A 23,628-nucleotide genomic window follows, 5' to 3' on the forward strand; every position below is an offset into this window, starting at 1 on the left:
AATATTGCAATAAGTTACATCACAGTGTAGGCTTTCTGAGAGCATTATCAATAAATTACAGTCATAAAAACTGGACTTAATTGTACTTAAAATTGTTTTTGTGACATCTTTATGATTTTACTAAATCGCCCACGCATCAGGTTTGAAGTAATGTCTTTGTAAGGATTTATTCTTGACCAAGAAGGCATTAATCTTTTTTGTGACCCTCTGTTCTTCTAGAAACAGTGTTTTGTTTGGAATTCCATCGGTATCATAAGAACCTATTGCCCTGTGCTATCATATATCAAGAATAGGCTGTGCGTAAGAAATGGCTGACATTCTATCAGAACATTTTGCTTATTATTGATGTAATTAAGATGTGACCTGCTCAGACCAAGGTCTCCTCACACACATAAAAGCTTTCTGTATTTTCTGGTCTTTGGGGACTTGTGAATAAAGATTGTGAACTTATGGGGTTCCTGTCTTTTTTCGCGACTCACCCCAGAGCTCTGGGTGACACGGGGGGACTGATCTGCGAGAGGGTAATCGCTCCGGTTGGGGGCAAGAGGAAGAGACGGTGAATCTCTGACCTAACATGATATATAGAGAATTTTATTTTATTCTTTGCTTTTTGTGTCTCTGTAGTTTCGTATAAACCGGTCACTCGGAGCGCAAATCATTGTTCGCAACATGACATTAAACACCTTGAAGGATTTGTGCAAAATTACAGATTATACCAAAAAAAAAAGGCAACCAAATTTATGAACGATATGTGATCTGAAGTGTACGCCAACTCCAAACTACTCATCGTGCTTCCATTATGCTTCTTTCCACCTGGTCCTCATTTTCAATATTAATTATTTCTTTATTTGATTATTGCGACCGCTTCCCACAATTCCTTCGAGTTTTCTTTTTGTGCTTCCAGCCAGGCAAGTTCACTCCACACCTTTTTCTAACATGGCCGCCCGCATAAAAATTGCAGCGTTCAGCTACGCAGGACAACATTAATGAAGAACCGTCTTGAAAAATATTTATTTATAAAATGTGATACCAGTTTCTACAGACAGAAATTACAAATCAGAGCACCAGGCACAAGTGTGTATTGAGTTGGTATTATTAACACACACACACTATCTACAGTGTATATTTTATCGTGTCTCACTCATTGAGGCTAAAACAGTACGCCTTGAGCTCTTCTCTTCCTTCTTCAATGTGTGTGTAAAAAAAAAAAAAACCTTCCATCTCTGATAGGTTTGTCTTGCATCCTATATAGGTCTTCACAAGCCTGTGTGTGGACGGAGAGAAGAAAAGCAGCCGCCGTGACGTCGGTTCCGTCAGCTCGGAGTCTTTGTGTTTACGTGTAGAGCTCGGGCAGGAGCGTTCGCAAGCTGCTCGTGCATAGTTTGCGTAAACCGTGAGACACGCACATCTCTAAGAGCAGTCCTGTGCACACGGCAAAGACGGAGAGACGTCGGCGGCAGTTCAGGATCACTGGAAATAAATCGGTACAATGAATTTTAATATCGTTATACCCAAAGCAATTTCGATACACATTTAAGGAGAAAAGTTAATGCTGCAGAATCTTCCAATAATACAGCGCTTTCTTTGTGAGGGCGCCATTACTTTTGTTTGAACTCAATACTTAGTCGTGTGGTTTTTTACCTCGTATGGCCTGTGCGTTTGATGTGAGCACGAACACTCGGATGAGGGTGAAGCAGAGCGGAGAGTAATCGTGCTCCCAGATCACGGCGGGGATCAGGAGCACTTTTCCGTAGCAGGAGAGCAGCAGAGCCTTCAGCAGATCAGACGCATCTCCACAGACGCCGTAAAGCTTCTGTACGGACCATGACGCTGCTAACACGCCTGCACAATACACACCCAGCTCTGCCAACACACACACACACACAATGTCCTCATTATTTCCACCAAGCATGATCACGTCAGTTTCTTGTCCACCGTGTGTGCTGGACGAACCGAGAGCAGCCAGCGCAAACATCCCATAAAAGTCCCATTCTTTGGTGTATCTGATGATGTCAGCCGGATCACTGGTGACCTCTGAACTCTGGAGTCGAGACCATCGGAGATATGCCTCGCACAACAGGCAGAAAACACACAGCTTCCAGTGGATCTGAGGAGAGAAAAGATCTCGGGTCCTTCACCGTGTTTAGACTTCCAGAGATAATTAACATCAACATTAATATTCGTGAATACGAAGCGGGCGTCCTCATGGTCTTCACTCACATTGATGTGGGTGTTGAACAGAATGTGTCTGAATGCCTGGATTTTACACAAGATGGCGTCGATGAGAATAATGACAGGATCGTATTCGATGTACTTGTCCACGGGTTTTCCACATGATCTCTGAAGAGAAAAAAAAAAAAAGGATCACAATCAAATAGAAGCATTAGAAAATCACCCAGAATGCACTTTGTTGGATAAAGGGACTATGCCTGAAAGGCATGACTTCATGACTATCACTAGATTTGGCGGCCTGTGTTTAGTTCCTTGTCCCCCCCCAACAACCAATCACCACAGTTCCCAATGTATAATGACTAATCCCCACCGTTTTCCCGACCAACAACCAGTGATCACTATTGTTCCCAAGGACCAATCACCACGGTTTGTTAACCAACAACTAAATCAATTATCACCATAGCTCCTGATGGCTAATTACTGATCCTCATTATTCCCCCCAACAACCAATCAATATCACCATTGCTCCCAAGGACCAGTCACTAATCACCATTGTTTGTTAACCAACAACTTATTACAGATCGCCACAGTTCCCAGTGTCTCATGATTGATCCCCATTGTTTTCTTGCCAATAACAAATCACTGATCACCATTGTTCCCAATGACTAATCACGTATCCCCATTGTGTTTCCCAAGGACCAACCACCATTGTTTGTTAACCAACAACTAATCAATGATCACCATAGTTCCCGATGGCTAATTACTGATCCTCATTATTTCCCGCCCAATAACCAATCAATATCACTGTTCCCAAGGACCCGTCACTAACCACCATTGTTTGTTAACCAACAACTTATTACTAATCACAATAGCTCCCAATGTCTCATGATTGATTCAAATTGTTTTCTTGCCAATAACAAATCACTGGTCCTTGGGAAACACAATCGGGATCAATCACCATTGTTTGTTCGCCAACAACTAATCAGTAGGGGTGTTCACACGGCACATATTTGCATCGATGCTGCACCGATGTATTTTGTTGCGATATATCTTACACCGGTGTAAATTTTGTGGAGCGTTCACGTCACAAACCTGCTTACTAGAGAGAAGCATGTTAGCACCGATGCAGCCCCACTTGTGTTCACACGGCAGTTTTTGCGACCGTGCTATACGATAGTAATAATGCGGAAATGAAATATGCACATGCATGAAAATGTACTTCCTTTTCCCGGTTGTCATGGCATCACCAAGCGCCGGGAAAACAACGTGGATGAAGACACCAGTGTTGCCAGATACTGCTGACGTTTTCCAGCCCTAAATATTTTCAAATCCGCCAAAATGCACTTAAAACCACCCAATCTGGCAACACTGGAAGACACGCAGTTCTGTTGTTGTTGATATTCGCCATTTTGGAAGCGCAAAATACCAGGATGCAAATTATGCAATGCCCGTATGTAATCAACTCTCCTGACGCGTAGCGAGTCTACCCCTGTAGCGTTCAGACGGCCCATTTTATATTGGTGCTGCCCCACAAACTAGCATTTACTCCGGAGTAAATTTCTTAAACCACCTCCCGAGCAGGGTTAGATTTGCACCGCTTTAAGAAGCTTTCAGGGGCTACACCGGTATAATGTTGTACCGTGTGAACACTCTATGGGGGCAGCCCTGGCGCTACACCGGAGTAAAAGTTGCCATGTGAATACCCCTACTGATCCCCATTGTTTTCTCCAACAATCACTGATCACCATTGTCCTCGATGACTAATCACTGATCCCCACTGTTTTTCCCCAATAACTAAAATCAACGATCACCATTATTCCCAAGGCCCAACCAATAAATCAATCATTGGTTGTTGGCCAACAACCAATCACCATAGTTCCCAACAACCACTTATATTATTCCCAAATGCCCAATCACTGATTAATCACAGTACCCAACAACCAATCACCGGTCATCACTGTTACAAAGGACCAACGACTAATCACCATAAGTTTCTGGTCAACGATCACTCATCACCACAGCTCCCAATGTCTAATGATCGATCATCATTGTTTAACCACCAACAACCAATCACTGATGTCCTCAATGACGAATCACTGATCCCCACTGTTGTTCCACCCAACAACCAATCAGTGATCACCACTGTTCCCAAGGACCAACAACTAATCGCTAATCATATTCCCAATGCCTATTTGCTGATTATCGTAAGACCCAATCACCATTATTCCCCATGACCAATGACTAATCACACTGCTTCCCCCCAACAACCAATCACTGATCACCATTATCTCATCTCATCTCATTATCTCTAGCCGCTTTATCCTTCTACAGGGTCGCAGGCAAGCTGGAGCCTATCCCAGCTGACTACGGGCGAAAGGCGGGGTACACCCTGGACAAGTCGCCAGGTCATCACAGGGCCGACACATAGACACAGACAACCATTCACACCTACGGTCAATTTTAGAGTCACCAGTTAACCTAACCTGCATGTCTTTGGACTGTGGGGGAAACCGGAGCACCCGGAGGAAACCCACGCAGACACGGGGAGAACATGCAAACTCCGCACAGAAAGGCCCTCGCCGGCCCCGGGGCTCGAACCCAGGACCTTCTTGCTGTCAGGCGACAGCGCTAACCACTACACCACCGTGCCGCCCCCTGATCACCATTATGAAAAAAAAATTCTGTTTTCAGAAAATCATCTTTCTTCATGTTTTGATATGCAAATGCTCAAAATGCAAAAGTAGTTTGATGTCAGGTGACTTCCGGCAAGCACGCATTAATTACTTTCCCCTGAAAAGAAAACTCAAGCAACAACTAAACGATGGTTTTAATGTTTATGGCGACCCTTAAAGCTCGTAGGCAACGGTTTTAATTTTATGCACATTTGAAACTTTATATGTTAAAAAACCCTCTGTAATTTTCTTCTGATCCCAAGAAGTATTGTTAAGTGATAATTAAAATAAGTTAGTGCGGATCGCGACGAATTTCTGTTCAGCAATTTTCGTGACCACTCGGTGACAAACAAACCGCTTGAGTTGAGTCCACTTCCGTTTACTTACATTGCTGTTCGGCTTGAGTGCAGACGTGCGTTCGAGAATTTCCAAAGAAAAACCCCCATGCCTTACTGTCATGCAGTGAACTCTAACAACGGGACCGGTTCAGGAAGAAGTGTTTACCTTTTACCGAGAAAGGAGAAGAGGCGGAGAGAGTGGATTGGCTTTTTCCAAAAAAGGAGATGAGGCGGAGCGAGAGGGTTGTGTGCGTGAAGCTAGAGAGTTGTTTTTTTTTCCGGAAGAGGAGATGAGGCGGAGAGAGTGGATTGTGTGCGTGAAACAAAATCAAGCAGTCAAAGAAGGAACTGAGTAGCAATGCTCAAACAAAAAAGGAGAAGATTGGAGGTAATTTTTACTTTTGCTTGCAATTGACAAGTCAAGAATCCTGAGGGATCCTGTACAATCATTGTGGAAATGAGACAAAGGGATATTTCCTCGCTTAGAGTCGGCTATAAATAGTATAATGCCGCGGATGGCAGGCTAATGTGGCCTACCGGTGCACTGTCCAGTAACTGTTCCCTATATCCACTAGGGAGGGCGGTTTAATTATTCTTCAAAATGGCTCTTATTTAGTATTACGACGAAAGTAGGAATTTATCATAATTACCAGGATAAATTGTTTGGGCGTGAGTCTTGTTGAGGTCCGGGGTCACCGCGATCAGAGTCAGCAGAGTCTCTGTCCGATTCCGAGGCCGCACGGTCAAACCAGTGAGCCACATTCACCGATTGCTTCGCAACGGCCATAGGTTCATACATACAGTGCTCGGCATAAATGAGTACACCCCACAACAAAAACTACGACATCTAGTACTTTAATGACAGCACCAAGTCTTCTCAGCATGGAATGAACAAGCTGGCGACATTTTGCAACATCAATCTTTTTCCATTCTTCAACAACGACCTCTTTTAGTGACTGGATGCTGGATGGAGAGTGATGCTCAACTCGTCTCTTCAGAATTCCCCATAGGTGTTCGATTGGGTTCAGATCAGGAGACGTACTCGGCCACTGAATCACTTTCACCCTGTTCTTCTTCAGAAATCCAACAATGGCCTTAGATGTGTGTTGGAAAACTGCACGACGACCAAGGGCACGGAGTGATGGTAGCATCTTCTCTTTCAGTATACAGCGATACGTCTGTGAATTCCTGATGCCATCAATGAAATGCAGCTCCCCGACACCAGCAGCACTCATGCAGCCCCACATAAGGACACTGCCACCACCATGCTTCACTGTAGGCACCAGGCATTTTTCTTTGTATTCCTCACCTTTGCGACACCATACAGTTTTGAAGCCATCAGTTCCAAAAACATTTATCTTGGTCTCATCACTCCAGAGTATAGAGTCCCAGTAGTCTTCATCTTTGTCAGCATGGGCCCTGGCAAACTCTAGGCGGGCTTTTTTGTGCCTGGGCTTTAGGAGAGGCTTCTTTCCATGCATGCCATTCCTCTGCAGCGTACGCCATATTGCGTCACGGGAAATAGTCACCCCAGTTTGGCTTTCTACTTCTTTAGATAACTGCAGTGAACTCGCATGCCGATTTTCTTCAACCTTCTCATCAGAAGACGCTCCTGTCGAGGTCTTAACTTCCATGGACGATCTGGACGTCTCTGTGAGATGGTTGCAGTTCCATCTTTCTTAAATTTTTGTACCACTTTTGCTACAGTATTCTAACTGATAAGTAAAGCTTTGCTGATCTTCTTGTAGCCTTCACCTTTGTGGTGTAAAGAAATTATTTTCTTTGGGGAATTCTGAAGAGACAAGTTGAGCATCACTCTCCATCCAGCATCCAGTCACTAAAAGAGGTCGTTGTTGAAGAATGGAAAAAGATTGATGTTGCAAAATGTCGCCAACTTGTTCATTCCATGCCTAGAAGACTTGGTGCCGTCATTAAAAATCATGGAGGCCATACAAAGTACTAGATGTCGTAGTTTTTGTTGTGGGGTGTACTCATTTTTGCACCACCCTAATTTGAGTAAAACTGAAAAATGTGTAATCTAAGTTATATTATTAACCTTACTTTCACGTTATAAGTTAAACAGATGTTATATTAAACTTTGTCTTGTCAACATTTTGGACATTGTTTGTGTTCATTGAGATATTGTTTAAAATGTTACTTTTCAAAGCGGCTGTACTTATTTACGCCTTCACCACCATGGAACATGATGTTTGCGGATGATATTGTGATATGTGGTGAAAGTAGAAAGGAGGTTGAGTTGGGTTTGGAGAGATGGAGGTATGCATTGGAACGAAGAGGAATGAAGGTGAGCAGTAGCAAAACAGAATGCATGTGCATCAACGAGAATGGGGGTGGAGAGTGTAGTGAAGATGCAAGGAGTAGACGTACCTGAGGTCAACTGTGCAGGAAAATGGGGGCTGCGATAGTGAGGTGAGAAAGAGAGTGCAGGCAGGTTGGAGAAGGATTTCAGGAGTCATTTGTGATCGGAAAGTCCCAGCAACAGCGAAAGGTAAGATGTAGAAGACAGTAGTGATTAGGGATGTTAACCGATGACCGTTTGACCGATGGTTGACCGAATCAACGTCAACCGGTTAATTAACCCCGCCGACAGTAGTCGGAGGGGTTATTATTTTCACCTGCGTCAGTCTGTGTGTGTGTGTGTGTGTGTGTGTGTGTGTATCTGTCTGTCTGTCTGTCTGTAAGATATCTCAAGAACCAATGGATCGATTTGGACCAAATTTTGTACATGTGTTGCCAATCACCCAGGAAGGAAACCATTAAATTTTGGAGGTCAAAGGTCAAGGTCATGGCAGAACTTCGAAATTTTCGCCCAATGTATTTTAATAGGGAAAAGGCGGGGTTTGCACTCGTTAGAGTGTCCCTGTCTAGTTTTTTTTTGGCTGTCGGTTAAAAAAAAAAAATTAAATCGTTTTGAAGCTGCCGATTTTGGAGCGGAGAACCTGGAATTCTGTGTTTGTAATAGGGCTGTGCGATGTCCCCTTAATTGGCATCGACGATGTTTACAGTGCAAACATCGTGATGGACGATGATATCGTGGGTGGGGTGGGGGGGGGGATTTTAATACCACGTTATTAAATATATTATTATTATTATTATTGTTATTATTAAAAGTATTAGATACTCATCCGAGGCTTTGGCACGAAAAGGAAAAAAAAGCGCTAGGTGATGTGGAATATTTGGCCTTGACAACGGATATGTGGTCCAGCTGCAACATGATGCCCTATATGTCAGCTACCGTACATTATGTGGACCGAGAGTGGGCAATGCAGTCCAAATGCCTGCAGACGAGTTTCATGCCAGAGACACATTCAGCGGACAATTTAGAAGACGCATTGCGCGAGACACTTGCCGAATGGAAAATAGAGGAGAAAAAGATCGCCTGCATAACAACGGGGCGAATATTGTCGCAGCCATCAGGCAATTGAAATGGCCGTGGTTAAGTTGTTTCGGGCACAATTTGAACCTGGCCATAACCAACTCGCTTGCGCAACAGAGGGCCAGTACAGACCGAGCGTTTGGAGTTTGCCGAGCAGTCAACACTGCGTTTGCGCACAGCTGGCTTCGGAGAAATGAGCTGCGCAAAGCGCAGGTGGAAACGAACCTCCCTGAGCACTCACTGATCACAGCAAGATATTAATCTGCTCTAACAATGAAAGACTAGTATTCAAACTATGAGAAGAAACTACACTTAAGCTATTACTCATTGTTTATTTACACCATATCAATTGAAGATGCGTTTCGGCCTTTAGTGCGCACTTGAACGCGCTAATTTTTCCAATTTATTAGTCTTTGAATTATTGCACCAGCTTTTAAAATCATGATTTAATATTGTTTTTTTTTTACTGTCTTTACATTTATCAGAATCACCTTCATTCTTCCATTTGGTTTGACATTATGGCTTAGAGTGGACCATTTTGTGTCTGAAAGTAGGCCTATTTACCAGATTAAAGTTATTTGACTTCTGCCGAAGTCCGCGCTTCACCGCCGTTTGATAAGGTGAAATATTTCCCCACTGAAGTCGTTAATAGTGGCTATTTGTTTGAACAACATGACAAATTTTACATTAAAAGTATAGTGTAGGCTAAAAAATGAAGTCGAAATGTATTATTAGTAGCATACTGTATTTGTGTAACCACGTTATGTTCACTAGCACGTCCCTGCACCATAGCCTACGTGAACAAGCGGTAATAGGATATTACTTTATAATGATTTATATAATTATGTGTACATATATATATATATATATATATATATATATATATATATATATATATATATATAAATAAAACAAAACTAACTAAACTACCCCTCCTAGAACTGCCACCTTATTGTGGTGGAGGGGTTTGTGTGCTTGAATGATCCTAGGAGCTATGTTGTCGGGGGCATTATGCCCCTGTTAGGGTTTCCCAAGGCAGACAGGTCCTAGGTGACAGGCCAGACCAAGAGCAGTTCACCAAAAAACCCCTATGGAGAAAAAATCCAGGACCGTGACGTCGCCCGGTAGGACGCAGCCGGGGCCCCACCCTGGAGCCAGGCCCGGGGTTGGGGCTCGTATGCGAGCGCTTGGTGGCCGGGCCTTTGCCCATGGGGCCCGGCCGGGCTCAGCCCGAAGAGGTGACGTGGGCCCGACCTCCTGTGGGTTCACCACCCACAGAGGTAGCAGTAGGGGTTTGGTGCAGTGTGGATTGGGTGGCAGTCGAAGGCAGGGGCCTCGACGACCTGATCCCCGGACACAGCGGCTGGCTGTTGGGACATGGAATGTCACTTCGCTGGGGGGGAAGGAGCCTGAGCTTGTGCGGGAGGTTGAGAGGTACCGGCTAGAGATAGTCGGGCTCACCTCCACGCACAGCTTGGGCTCTGGAACCCAGCTCCTCGAGAGGGGCTGGACTTTCCACTTCTCTGGAGTCGCCCGTGGTGAGCGGCGGCGGGCTGGTGTGGGCTTCCTTATAGCTCCCCAGCTCAGCCGCCATGTGTTGGAGTTTACCCCAGTGAACGAGAGGGTCGCCTCTCTGCGCCTTCGGATTGGGGAGAGGGCTCTTGCTGTTGTTTGTGCCTACGGGCCAAATAGCAGTATAGAGTATCCGGCCTTCTTGGAGTCCCTGGGAGAGGTACTGAGGGGTGCTCAGACTGGGGACTCCATTGTGCTACTGGGGGACTTCAATGCTCACGTGGGCGATGACAGTGACACCTGGAGGGGCGTGGTTGGGAGGAACGGCCTCCCCGATCTGAACCCGAGTGGTGTTTTGTTATTGGACTTCTGTGCTAGTCACAGTTTGTCCATAACGAACACCATGTTCGAGCATAGGGGTGTCCATAAGTGCACGTGGCACCAGGACACCTTAGGTCGGAGGTCGATGATCGACTTTGTAGTCGTGTCATCTGATCTCCGACCCTATGTCTTGGACACTCGGGTGAAGAGAGGGGCTGAGTTGTCAACTGATCACCACCTGGTGGTGAGTTGGATCCGCTGGCGGAGGAGGAAGCTGGACAGACCTGGCAGGCCCAAACGTATGGTGAGGGTCTGCTGGGAACGTCTGGCCGAGCACTCTGTTGGGGAGGTCTTTAACTCCCACCTCCGGGAGAGCTTTTCCCAGCTTCCGAGGGAGGCGGGGGACATTGAGTCTGAGTGGACCATGTTCTCTACCTCCATTGTGGATGCAGCTGTTCGGAGCTGTGGCCGCAAGGTCTCCGGTGCCTGTCGTGGCGGCAATCCCCGAACCCGGTGGTGGACACCGGAAGTAAGGGATGCCGTCAAGCTGAAGAAGGAGTCCTATCGGGCCATGTTGACCTCCGGGACTCCTGAGGCAGCCGACGGGTATCGGCAGGCCAGGCGCGCTGCAGCTCGGGCAGTTGCGGAGGCAAAAACTCGGAACTGGGAGGAGTTCGGGGAGGCCATGGAGAAGGACTATCGGTCGGCTTCGAAGAAATTCTGGCAGACCGTCCGGCGCCTCAGGAGGGGGAAGCAGTACTCTGCCTACACTGTTTACAGTGCGGGTGGGGAGCTGTTGACCTCGACTGGGGACATTGTCGGGCGGTGGAAGGAATACTTTGAGGATCTCCTCAATCCCACCGTCATGTCTTCCACTGAGGAGACTGAGGCTGATGACTCAGAGGTGGACTCGTCCATTACCCAAGCCGAAGTCACTGAGGTAGTTTGCAAGCTCCTCGGTGGCAAGGCACCGGGGGTGGATGAGATCCGCCCTGAGTATCTCAAGTCTCTGGATGTTGTGGGGCTGTCTTGGTTGACACGCCTCTGCAACATCGCGTGGTGGTCGGGGACAGTGCCTCTGGAGTGGCAGACTGGGGTGGTGGTCCCTCTTTTTAAGAAAGGGGACCGGAGAGTGTGCTCCAATTACAGGGGAATCACACTTCTCAGCCTCCCAGGGAAAGTTTACTCCAGGGTACTGGAGAGGAGAATTCGACCAATAGTCGAACCTCAGATCCAGGAGGAACAATGCGGTTTTCGTCCTGGTCGCGGAACACTGGACCAGCTCTATACCCTTCATAGGGTGCTCGAGGGTTCATGGGAGTTTGCCCAACCAGTCCACATGTGCTTTGTGGATCTGGAGAAGGCATTCGACCGTGTCCCCCGTGGTATTCTGTGGGGGGTGCTTCGGGAGTATGGGGTTCGGGGCTCTTTGCTAAGGGCTGTCCGGTCCCTGTATGAACAGAGCAGGAGTCTGGTTCGCATTGCCGGCAGTAAGTCAGACCTGTTCCCAGTGCATGTTGGACTCCGTCAGGGCTGCCCGTTGTCACCGGTTCTGTTCATAATTTTTATGGACAGAATTTCTAGGCGCAGCCAGGGGCCGGAAGGAATCCTGTTTGGGAACCACAGGATTTCATCTCTGCTTTTTGCGGATGATGTTGTCCTGTTGGCTTCTTCAAACCAGGACCTTCAGCATGCACTGGGGCGGTTTGCAGTCGAGTGTGAAGCGGCTGGGATGAGAATCAGCACCTCCAAGTCCGAGGCCATGGTTCTCGACCGGAAAAGGGTGGCTTGCCCTCTCCAGGTTGGTGGAGAAGTCCTGCCTCAAGTGGAGGAGTTTAAGTATCTTGGGATCTTGTTCACGAGTGAGGGAAGGATGGAGCGTGAGATCGACAGGCGGATCGGTGCAGCCTCCGCAGTGATGCGGTCGCTTTACCGGTCCGTCGTGGTGAAGAAGGAGCTGAGCCAAAAGGCGAAGCTCTCAATTTACCAGTCGATCTACGTTCCGACTCTCACCTATGGTCATGAGCTTTGGGTAATGACAGAAAGAACAAGATCGCGGATACAAGCGGCTGAAATGAGTTTCCTTCGCAGGGTGGCTGGGCGCTCCCTTAGAGATAGGGTGAGAAGCACAGTCACTCGGGAGGAGCTCAGAGTAGAGCCGCTGCTCCTCCACATCGAGAGGAACCAGCTGAGGTGGCTCGGGCATCTTTTTCGGATGCCTCCTGGACGCCTCCCTGGGGAGGTGTTCCAGGCATGTCCCCCCGGGAGGAGGCCCCGGGGAAGACCCAGGACACGCTGGAGGGACTATGTCTCTCGGCTGGCCTGGGAACGCCTCGGTGTTCTTCCCGAGGAGCTGGCCGAGGTGTCTGGGGAAAGGGAAGTTTGGGCTTCCATGCTTAGACTGCTGCCTCCGCGACCCGGTCCTGGATAAGCGGAAGAAGACGAGACGAGACGAGACTAAACTAACAAAAAACTAACTTTTTAGGTTAAATAGGCCCAGATGATACCGTATATGCATGTTTATGACAGGAGGGGGGCGTGGTATCACGATGGTGGCTCTCCATCGTGATGGATGACCACCATCGTCGATGGACGATGGCATCGTCTATCGGCACAGCCCTAGTTTGTAAACACTTGGGGCGTGCCATGTGGTGTAAGGACGACAGCTGACAAATCAGAAACACCCATTCAGTCATGTCCCGCCCTCCCACCCCAGTTGAAGACAGCTGCCACTCAGCGAAAGAAAAGTGTAGACACAGGCTTTTTAGCTTACAAATTACTATTCTGGTTTTTTAACCCCGCCGACAGTAGTCGGAGGGATTATTATTTTCACCTGCGTCAGTCTGTGTGTATCTGTCTGTCTGTCTGTGTAAGATCTCAAGAACCAATGGATCGATTTGGACCAAATTTTGTACGTGTTGCCAATCACCCAGGAAGGAAACCATTAAATTTTGGAGGTCAAAGGTCAAGGTCATGGCAGAACTTCGAAATTTTCGCCCAATGTATTTTAATAGGGAAAAGGCGGGGTTTGCACTCGTTAGAGTGTCCCTGTCTAGTTTAAAATTATTATTAGAAGGCACATCGAGTTTAGTCCTGCCTTGGCCAGTGCATTCTGAAAGTACGTTTCGGTCTGTAGCCAACAATGCATGTTACTGCAGATCAGATCTCTCCACACAAACTAAAGGCGCAGATGCCGACTTTTGGAGGGAAGGGGAGAGAATGAAATGACAGCGGTGTCTGGAGGGGGAGTGACAAACGCAGCTTTTATGCCTGTGAGCCGAGTCGGTGACGGCTTCAGAGCAACTTCAATACCATGCAGTAATGGCGTGTTGATATTGGTAACGGCGTTATAACGATTGTAGCTAATTAATTAGATTACCCGGCATTATAACAGCCTTTATTTTAACGCCGTTATTCCCATCACTGAATGTTATGTACTTCTTCTAGCACTTGACTTTATTTTCAACGCCATCATGGCCAACTGAAACTGTCTCTAAGCTGGAGCCATTTGTCCTCCGCTCCAATACAAACCCCTCAACATCAGTGCCGCGTTTCACTAAATGTTTCGCGCTGTAGAAAAGGTAATGTGAGTGGAGGGCAGCGACTGGGACTGAATGTGCGGATGCTCGCGGTTAGATTTAGAATAGATTCTAATAATTCCAGTTCTAGAATTTTAAACAGGGATGCAAACGGCGCGCCTTTTGGCGGATGCCGCCTTTTTCACGGCTGAATCGTGCAGATCCGATTTTTTGTTTTTGGGGGGGGGGCGTTGGAGTGTCTGAATAATTTCATCAGAGTAAATTCTGTATTAAAATTACTAAATAAGCAAATGCCGTTACAGTCCATGAAACATAGGAAGCATGAGAAGAAAACAGTAAATCAGAAAGCTGCACACATTTGCACAGCTTCCGCGAAAACGTGCGCAGCTTTCTGATTTACTGTTTTCTTCTCATACTCATGTTTCATGGACTGTAACGGCATTTGCTTATATACAGAATTTACTCTGATGAAATTATTCAGACACTCCAGCACCCCCCCCCAAAAAAAAAATCCGATCTGCACGATTCAGCCGTGAAAAAGGCGGCATCCGCCAAAAGGCGCGCCGTTTGCATCCCTGTTTAAACTCATAGGTTAACCGACTTTAACCGGCTAATGAGGCTCGGTGGTCGGTCAAGATTTTTTTTAGTTTTCGCCATCCCTAGTAGTGATGTACGGATTGGAGACCGTACCCTTAACGAAGAGACAGGAGGCAAAGTTGAGGATGTTAAGGTTGGACAGGATAAGGAACGAGCACATCAGAGGGACAGCACAGCGCATGTGGAGAGCTTGGGAATGAAGCTAAGAGAGATGAGACTGAGATGGTACGGGCACATCCTGAGAAGAGATGTTGGAAGGAGAATGTTGAGGATGGAGCTGCCAGGCAAATGAAAACGAGATGCGTGGATGTGGTGAGAGAGGACATTAGAGTGGTAGAGAAGGATGCAGAAGACAGGGAGCAATGGAGACGAAAGATCTGCTGTGGCGACCCCTAATCGGGAGCAGCCAAAAGAAGCAGACGACTGTATATGGTTTCACCTCTCGATATTCAATTTGGAGAGTTCCTACTGCAAAATCGCTCTCGCTTTCAGACATTTTACACAACCTTTCAAGACCAAAGTCTGTACACGTGTGCTCGGTTCACAGGTAAACACAGAACTCCTCTCAGTCTGTTTGGCTTAAATGACATCATCGACGCCCCCTGGCGGTGAAAGTGCACATAAGTGAGATATACAATCCTGATTCCAAAAAAGTTGGGACAAAGTCTCATCTCATCTCATTATCTCTAGCCGCTTTATCCTTCTACAGGGTCACAGGCAAGCTGGAGCCTATCCCAGCTGACTACGGGCGAAAGGCGGGGTACACCCTGGACAAGTCGCCAGGTCATCACAGGGCTGACACATAGACACAGACAACCATTCACACTCACATTCACACCTACGCTCAATTTAGAGTCACCAGTTAACCTAACCTGCATGTCTTTGGACTGTGGGGGAAACCGGAGCACCCGGAGGAAACCCACGCGGACACGGGGAGAACATGCAAACTCCGCACAGAAAGGCCCTCGCCGGCCACGGGGCTCGAACCCAGACCTTCTTGCTGTGAGGCGACAGTGCTAACCACTACACCACCGTGCCGCCCGTTGGGACAAAGTACAAATTGTAAATAAAAACGGAATGCAATAATTTACAAATCTCAAAAACTGATATTGTATTCACAATAGAACATAGACAATAGGGTTGGGCGGTATCCAAATTTTGATACCTTTAAACTGTCTCTGTGTTTTCCCGGGGTATACGGTATTACCGAGAAAAAAAACATTTTGTTTCGGCAAAATGTACTATTTAAAAGCAGCATAGCGAAATGTGTGCATTGTGGTATGGATTAAGCAGCAAAGCGAATTTTGTGCATTGATGAATATTTCAAAGCATCACGCAACTCTTCCTTCATCTTGAAAATAGCATTCAACTGTCGTTTACACGTGTGTGCGTTGAAACGCCATTTGCAGCACTATTTCACCTACTCCATCAAAAAAAAGTACACGATGAGCAGGATCATACCCTTTCAAGCATGGGAAATAAAAAAAAAAAAGAAAAGAAAAAGAATCAACCAACACCCAAGTCCGTTTAGACTGCGCGATAAACCATTCAGCGCAAATGAGGCGAACCTAATTCAAATGCGTGATAGCTGCACAAGGCAAAATCATATGGGCCCACGTCATGCCATGGCGGGTAAATTAATAATCAAATGGCCTTACCTTGCTTAAAACGTTGTCTTGATCTAACATAACTTGTTCCCCTCTCGCGCCGTGACCGTCTTCTTACATTACACACAGCTTCATCTGTGTTTGCTGGCTCTCCCTTTTCGTTTGGTTTGAAACCAAAATACTGCCACACTGCCGATGTTGTATTTTTTTTTTTGCCACTAACTCGTTATCTTGACTTGCCATCTTTCAACCGCGGTCTCAGTCTCTTGCGAAGCTTTCTGTCAGACTCCAAATGTCACGTAGGGTTGCCATGGTAACGACATAAACAACCCTGCACGCGATGAGAACTTCTTTAGGAAATTGATAGAATTAGTGAAAATACGATCACACAGTTATTCGGGATGATCTTCAATTTATTATTTTATATTATGACCTCATGTACTCCATATTTATTTAGATATATATATATATTTTTAAAATGACGGTAATGAGACCAATACCGTTGGTACTTTTGGATACCTCGGGATACCTTCTTACCGTAATACCGCCCAACCCTAATAGACAACATATCAAATGTTGAAAGTGAGACATTTTGAAATTTCATGCCAAATATTGGCTCATTTGAAATTTCATGACAGCAACACATCTCAAAAAAGTTGGGACAGGGGCAATAAGAGGCTGGAAAAGTTAAAGGTACAAAAAAGGAACAGCTGGAGGACCAAATTGCAACTCATTAGGTCAATTGGCAATAGGTCATTAACATGACTGGGTATAAAAAGAGCATCTTGGAGTGGCAGCGGCTCTCAGAAGTAAAGATGGGAAGAGGATCACCAATCCCCCTAATTCTGCACCGACAAATAGTGGAGCAATATCAGAAAGGAGTTCGACAGTGTAAAATTGCAAAGAGTTTAAACGTATCATCATCTACAGTGCATAATATCATCAAAAGATTCAGAGAATCTGGAAGAATCTCTGTGCGTAAGGGTCAAGGCCGGAAAACCATACTGGGTGCCCGTGATCTTCGAGCCCTTAGATGGCACTGCATCACATACAGGCATGCTTCTGTATTGGAAATCACAAAATGGGCTCAGGAATATTTCCAGAGAACATTATCTGTGAACACAATTCACCGTGCCATCCCAGCGAAAACTCTATAGTTCAAAGAAGAAGCCGTATCTAAACATGATCCAGAAGCGCAGACGTCTTCTCTGGGCCAAGGCTCATTTAAAATGGACTGTGGCAAAGTGGAAAACTGTTCTGTGGTCAGACGAATCAAAATTTGAAGTTCTTTATGGAAATCAGGGACGCCGTGTCATTCGGACTAAAGAGGAGAAGGACGACCCAAGCTGTTATCAGCGCTCAGTTCAGAAGCCTGCATCTCTGATGGTATGGGGTTGCATTAGTGCGTGTGGCATGGGCAGCTTACACATCTGGAAAGACACCATCAATGCTGAAAGGTATATCCAGGTTCTAGAGCAACATATGCTCCCATCCAGACGACGTCTCTTTCAGGGAAGACCTTGCATTTTCCAGCATGACAATGCCAAACCACATACTGCATCAATTACAGCATCATGGCTGCGTAGAAGAAGGGTCCGGGTACTGAACTGGCCAGCCTGCAGTCCAGATCTTTCACCCATAGAAAACATTTGGCGCATCATAAAACGGAAGATACGACAAAAAAGACCTAAGACAGTTGAGCAACTAGAATTCTACATTAGACAAGAATGGGTTAACATTCCTATCCCTAAACTTGAGCAACTTGTCTCCTCAGTCCCCAGACATTTACAGACTGTTGTAAAGAGAAAAGGGGATGTCTCACAGTGGGAAACATGGCCTTGTCCCAACTTTTTTGGACTCGGGGTTGTATATAAACCTTCGGAAATTGGACAAAACAGTATATTTTAAGCGTTTTATTCAATTTCAGGGTGCAAATTAGACACCAGGAAGATTGAATTCGCTTTCTGGGTCGTTCTGTGCAAACACAGCCTGTTTGTAGCATGTTAGCATGACTCACTCACACATATCGTAATCTTCACGATGCCGTTGCAGTAATCTCGGTATAATTCAGAAGCTTCTTCGTTACATTCGATGCATTTAAAAGCCGTCCTCGCCATGGTCCTCTGCTCCATTCGGACAACGCTTACCGGTTTACGAACACTGACTTCCGGGATATATTCTCTCGGGGGCGGAGTCAAAGCGTTGACCTGTTTGGGAAATGTAGTTTTGGGTCAATTCGCCTGCTGCAGGAGAAGCGGAGCGCGGAACTACATTACCCATGATGCTTCGCTCTGTCACCTGCACGCACAACGTTCGGAACATGGCACCTGCTGGCAGGGCTGTTGTTGTGCTAGCGCTCTCGTTGCTGTGCTTATGCGGCGCTATCATTTCTACCGACTATTTTTCCACGCTCGCGTTCTTTAACGGCGAACTGAACGAGCGAGGCTGCGCGCCGTCGTCCGACTGGGAGGAGTTTTCACCGGACTGCGGTGAGTTTTCATTCAAAAACAAAAAAACTCTCCTCTTCTCCTTTTTCACTCGCTGCTGTTTGCTAACATTCATTTCCCACCCGTAGTCATACAAGCCACGCCCACTTCGCTGATTTTATTATTTATTTTTAATTGTTATAATTAAAAAAACCGTATTTTAGTTTGATTTTAACATTTTTGGAAATATTATTATATTATATATTTAATTTATTATTATTATTATTATTATTACAAATAAAAGACTAGTGTTGTTTAAACGGGAAGGTATATATCCTTACACGTAGTTATAAGATTCAAGTCTGAAATAAATTACTTTAGAAGTATTTTTAAGACGAATGTGTTTTTTTTTTAAATTATTATAATTATTATTAGCGGTTTCTGTTTTCTAATTGAAATAGCGTAGAGGTTGTGTCGGAATACGGGTGGGAAATAAAGTGCCCTCTTCCCCAGTGCGTCATTCTCACTTCCGGGTTCGTTTCCAAGTAAAAATAAACGCTTTCTTGATGCATCTATGGCAGACTTGACAACTTTTCGAAATATTCCTGGGGGAGAAAGTGCGTGGACGAGGGTATGATAAAAACAGTGGATCCCAATTAATTGCAAACCATTTGAAATGTATACAATTAAAGAGTTTTTGAATTGTTGATGTTGTTCTATCAGTTACTCTAGGATATGGGATTCATGTATCAATCATCTTTCATTATCTCTAGCCGCTTTATCCTGTTCTACAGGGTCGCAGGCAAGCTGGAGCCTATCCCAGCTGACTACGGGCGAAAGGCGGGGTACACCCTGGACAAGTCGCCAGGTCATCACAGGGCTGACACATAGACACAGACAACCATTCACACTCACACCTACAGTGGTGCTTGAAAGTTTGTGAACCCTTTAGAATTTTCTATATTTCTGCATAAATATGACCTAAAACAACATCATATTTTCACACAAGTCCTAAAAGTAGATAAAGAGAACCCAGTTAAACAAATGAGACAAAAATATTATACTTGGCCATTTATTTATTGAGGAAAATGATCCAATATTACATATCTGTGAGTGGCAAAAGTATGTGAACCTTTGCTTTCAGTATCTGGTGTGACCCCCTTGTGCAGCAATAACTGCAACTAAACGTTTGCGGTAACTGTTGATCAGTCCTGCACACCGGCTTGGAGGAATTTCATCCCGTTCCTCCGTACAGAACAGCTTCAACTCTGGGATGTTGGTGGGCTTCCTCACATGAACTGCTCACTTCAGGTCCTTCCACAATATTTCGATTGGATTAAGGTCAGGACTTTGACTTGGCCATTCCAAAACATTAACTTTATTCTTCTTTAACCATTCTTTGGTAGAACGACTTGTGCGCTTAGGGTCGTTGTCTTGCTGCATGACCCACCTTCTCTTGAGATTCAGTTCATGGACAGATGTCCTGACATTTTCCTTTAGAATTCACTGGTATAGTTCAGAATTCATTGTTCCATCAATGATGGCAAGCCGTCTTGGCCCAGATGCAGCAAAACAGGCCCAAACCATGATACTACCACCACCATGTTTCACAGATGGGATAAGGTTCTTATGCTGGAATGCAGTGTTTTCCTTTCTCCAAACATAACTCTTCTCATTTAAACCAAAAACTTCTATTTTGGTCTCATCCGTCCACAAAACATTTTTCCCAGTAGCCTTCTGGCTTGCCCATGTGATCTTTAACAAACTGCAGATGAGCAGCAATGTTCTTTTTGGAGAGCAGTGGCTTTCTTCTTGCAACCCTGCCAGGCACACCATTGCTGTTCAGTGTTCTCCTGATGGTGGACTCATGAACATTAACATTAGCCAATGTGAGAGAGGCCTTCAGTTGCTTAGAAGTTATCCTGGGGTCCTTTGTGGCCTCGCCGACTATCACACACCTTGCTCTTGGAGTGATCTTTGTTGGTCGACCACTCCTGGGGAGGGTAACAATGGTCTTGGATTTCCTCTATTTGTAAACAATCTGTCTGACTGTGGATTGGTGGAGTCCAAACTCTTTAGAGATGGTTTTGTAACCTTTTCCAGCCTGATGAGCATCAACAACACTTTTTCTGAGGTCCTCAGAAATCTCCTTTGTTCGTGCCATGATACACTTCCACAAACATGTGTTGTGAAGATCAGACTTTGATAGATCCCTGTTCTTGAAATAAAACGGTGCCCACTCACACCTGATTGTCATCCCGTTGATTGAAAACACCCGACTCTAATTTCACCTTCAAATTAACTGCTAATCCAAGAGGTTCACATACTCTTGCCACTCACAGATATGTAATATTGGATCATTTTCCTCAGTAAATAAATGACCAAGTATAATATTTTTGTCTCATTTGTTTAACTGGGTTCTCTTTATCTACTTTTAGGACTTGTGTGAAGATCTGATGATGTTTTAGGTCATATTTATGCAGAAATATAGAAAATTCTAAAGGGTTCACAAACTTTCAAGCAGCACTGTACGGTCAATTTAGAGTCACCAGTTAACCTAACCTGCATGTCTTTGGACTGTGGGGGAAACCGGAGCACCCGGAGGAAACCCACGCGGACACGGGGAGAACATGCAAACTCCACACAGAAAGGCCCTCGCCGGCCACGGGGCTCGAACCCGGACCTTCTTGCTGTGAGGCGACAGCGCTAACCACTACACCACTCGTCTTGAAATTTAATATAACAACAATGAAAGGGAAGTTTGCTTATGCCTCGGTCACAACCGGCCGTACGTGCTCCTACGGCCGGTCTACGTGCAAAAAATGCAAAGAAACGCACGGAGGGCGTGTGTGTGACGTGCCGATTTTCGAGCCGTAGACTGGCCACAGACCAGCCGCAGAGGTTCTTTGTCATGTCAAACAAACTCTACGGGCGCTTACGTTTTTTTCAGGTTGCAAGACAAACTTATGGCCTCGTGTGCCTTCAGTACGGCCGACATGCGTCTTTCGTACGATTTGCTGGTGTCAGGTTTGGGCAAAATGTCAATTTTTTTCGTACGTCGCACTTGCGGACTCCGTATGTGTGTCATGCGCCCCACATACATAATTAGTGCGGCCAACGCACGTTCACATATTTCGTATGTCATCCATGCATGTCAAGTAAGTCGGCCGTGCATTGGCTGTACGGCGAGAGGGCGTCAATCGCACAAAAACTCTGGTATATAAAGCTGCAGGGGTGCCTACGGCCATTTGTACATGTAGGCTTTGATTGAGAGAAAACCCAATTTCATTTCATTGCATCGCTTCAATTCAATATGCCGAAGGCAAAAGGGAAGAGGAGGATAGAAAAGGTGTCGGAGACGGAGGAGAGAGAGACGGCGGCAGAGAGGGAGGAGAGAGAGAGAGAGAGGACAAGGAGCAGTGAGGAGGAGGATGAAGACCACGACAGTGGCCAGCAGGCCAGGAGTTTGAGACGAAGTCTTTGCGGAGGGATTGCCATTTTCACAGTGAGAAACCAAAGTATGCTGAAATATATATATAAAACCCTCTCCAATCGCCGCAGTGCGACAAACGAACGCCGTTGGTACGTACAACGTACAGATCCTGCGCAGTTCTTGCAACCTTCATACAAAGCCTGCATGGAACGCACGGTCAGTATGATTAGTGCACGTTTGAAGGTGCGTTGGCTGTACAAATGAAGCGACAGCCGTACGTCCGAGCAGCCTCAGATTTCGTGCATGGTACGCACGTTCGACTTCCGGGTTGTACGTTGGGTGCGCGGTGATCTTACTCCTTCATGGTCACCACAACTACGTTCTCCACGAACAAAAAAAAAAGCGCAGCGATTTGGGAAACGCCAAAAATCGCACGGCCAAAAAATCGTACGTCCGGTTGTGACCGAGGCTTTAATAGGGTGCATCAGTTGCCCCCTAAAAATGAAAGGTTCCTCCGATCATGATGCATTTTTGTTTTCATGTTCCTTTTGGTAAGAAAACACACTGGGTGAAATATTTTGACAAAATTCAAAAGTTTAATGGTGGCACCAGGAACTCAAAGTTATGGAAAAAGCTGCTATTTTATGACAAAATTTCAATCACTTTTCATGAAACATTATGGCACCGGCGGCACGGTGGTGTAGTGGTTAGCGCTGTCGCCTCACAGCAAGAAGGTCCGGGTTCGAGCCCCGTGGCCGGCGAGGGCCTTTCTGTGCGGAGTTTCATGTTCTCCCCGTGTCCGCGTGGGTTTCCTCCGGGTGCTCCGGTTTCCCCCACAGTCCAAAGACATGCAGGTTAGGTTAACTGGTGACTCTAAATTGACCGTAGGTGTGAATGTGAGTGTGAATGGTTGTCTGTGTCTATGGCCAAGTTTACATTAGACCGTATCTGTCTCGTTTTCTTCGTGGATGCACTGTCCATTTACATTAAAACGCCGGGAAACGGGAATCCGCCAGGGTCCACGTATTCAATCCAGATCGTGTCTGGTCCGGTGCTGTGTAAACATTGAGAATACGCGGATACGCTGTGCTGAGCTCTAGCTGGCGTCGTCATTGGACAACGTCACTGTGACATCCACCTTCCTGATTCGCTGGCGTTGGTCATGTGACGCGACTGCTGAAAAACGGCGCGGACTTCCGCCTTGTATCACCTTTCATTAAAGAGTATAAAAGTATGAAAATACTGCAAATACTGATGCAAATACTGCCCATTGTGTAGTTATGATTGTCTTTAGGCTTGCCATCCTTCCACTTGCAAGTGGTAAGTGATATGCGCTGGGATCACACACACAGCGGCTCAGTCCCGAATCACTGCTCGTGCACTTCACTCGCGCGCTCTGTGAGCTGCGCAGGGCCGGAGTGCGCACCCTCCAGAGGGCACTCGCTGTTCAGGGCGGAGTGATTTGGAGCGCAGGATGCCTGCGGAGCCGAGCGTATCCGTGTATTGGTGTTGCTGTGTGCACGCGAATCATTTTAAAAACGTTAATCTGATGATCCGCTGATACGGTCTAATGTAAACCCCACCTATGTGTCAGCCCTGTGATGACCTAGCGAC

General features: G+C 46.0%; 2 protein-coding genes across 4 annotated transcripts in view; one reads left to right on the forward strand and one right to left on the reverse strand.

Annotated features, from left to right (window-relative positions):
• Positions 1 to 1,000: 1,000 nt before the first annotated feature.
• Positions 1,001 to 18,312, reverse strand: arv1 (ARV1 homolog, fatty acid homeostasis modulator). Of its 2 annotated transcripts, XM_060906853.1 has the most exons (5): positions 18,177 to 18,312; positions 2,221 to 2,340; positions 1,954 to 2,107; positions 1,642 to 1,863; positions 1,001 to 1,470 (listed from the first exon to the last, which is right to left on the reverse strand). In XM_060906853.1, the coding sequence occupies exons 1-5, from the start codon at positions 18,285 to 18,287 to the stop codon at positions 1,334 to 1,336; spliced, it is 744 nt and encodes a 247-aa protein (XP_060762836.1). In that variant the 5' UTR covers positions 18,288 to 18,312; the 3' UTR covers positions 1,001 to 1,333. The 2 variants fall into 2 exon arrangements, with proteins under 2 accessions (XP_060762836.1, XP_060762830.1); XM_060906847.1 differs by having other exon boundaries at positions 1,642 to 2,107.
• A 143-nt stretch (positions 18,313 to 18,455) lies between these two features.
• The window catches only part of ttc13 (tetratricopeptide repeat domain 13), a 36,285-nt gene continuing 31,112 nt past the window's right edge, over positions 18,456 to 23,628 (forward strand). For both annotated transcript variants that reach the window (XM_060913922.1, XM_060913923.1), the window contains exon 1: positions 18,456 to 18,644. In XM_060913922.1, coding sequence (XP_060769905.1) covers positions 18,476 to 18,644 — 169 coding nt within the window. In that variant the 5' untranslated portion in view covers positions 18,456 to 18,475. The remainder of the gene's footprint in view (positions 18,645 to 23,628) is intronic.

The sequence above is a fragment of the Neoarius graeffei genome, chromosome 2 (assembly GCF_027579695.1).
Source record: "Neoarius graeffei isolate fNeoGra1 chromosome 2, fNeoGra1.pri, whole genome shotgun sequence".
NCBI classification, from domain to species: Eukaryota; Metazoa; Chordata; class Actinopteri; order Siluriformes; family Ariidae; genus Neoarius; species Neoarius graeffei.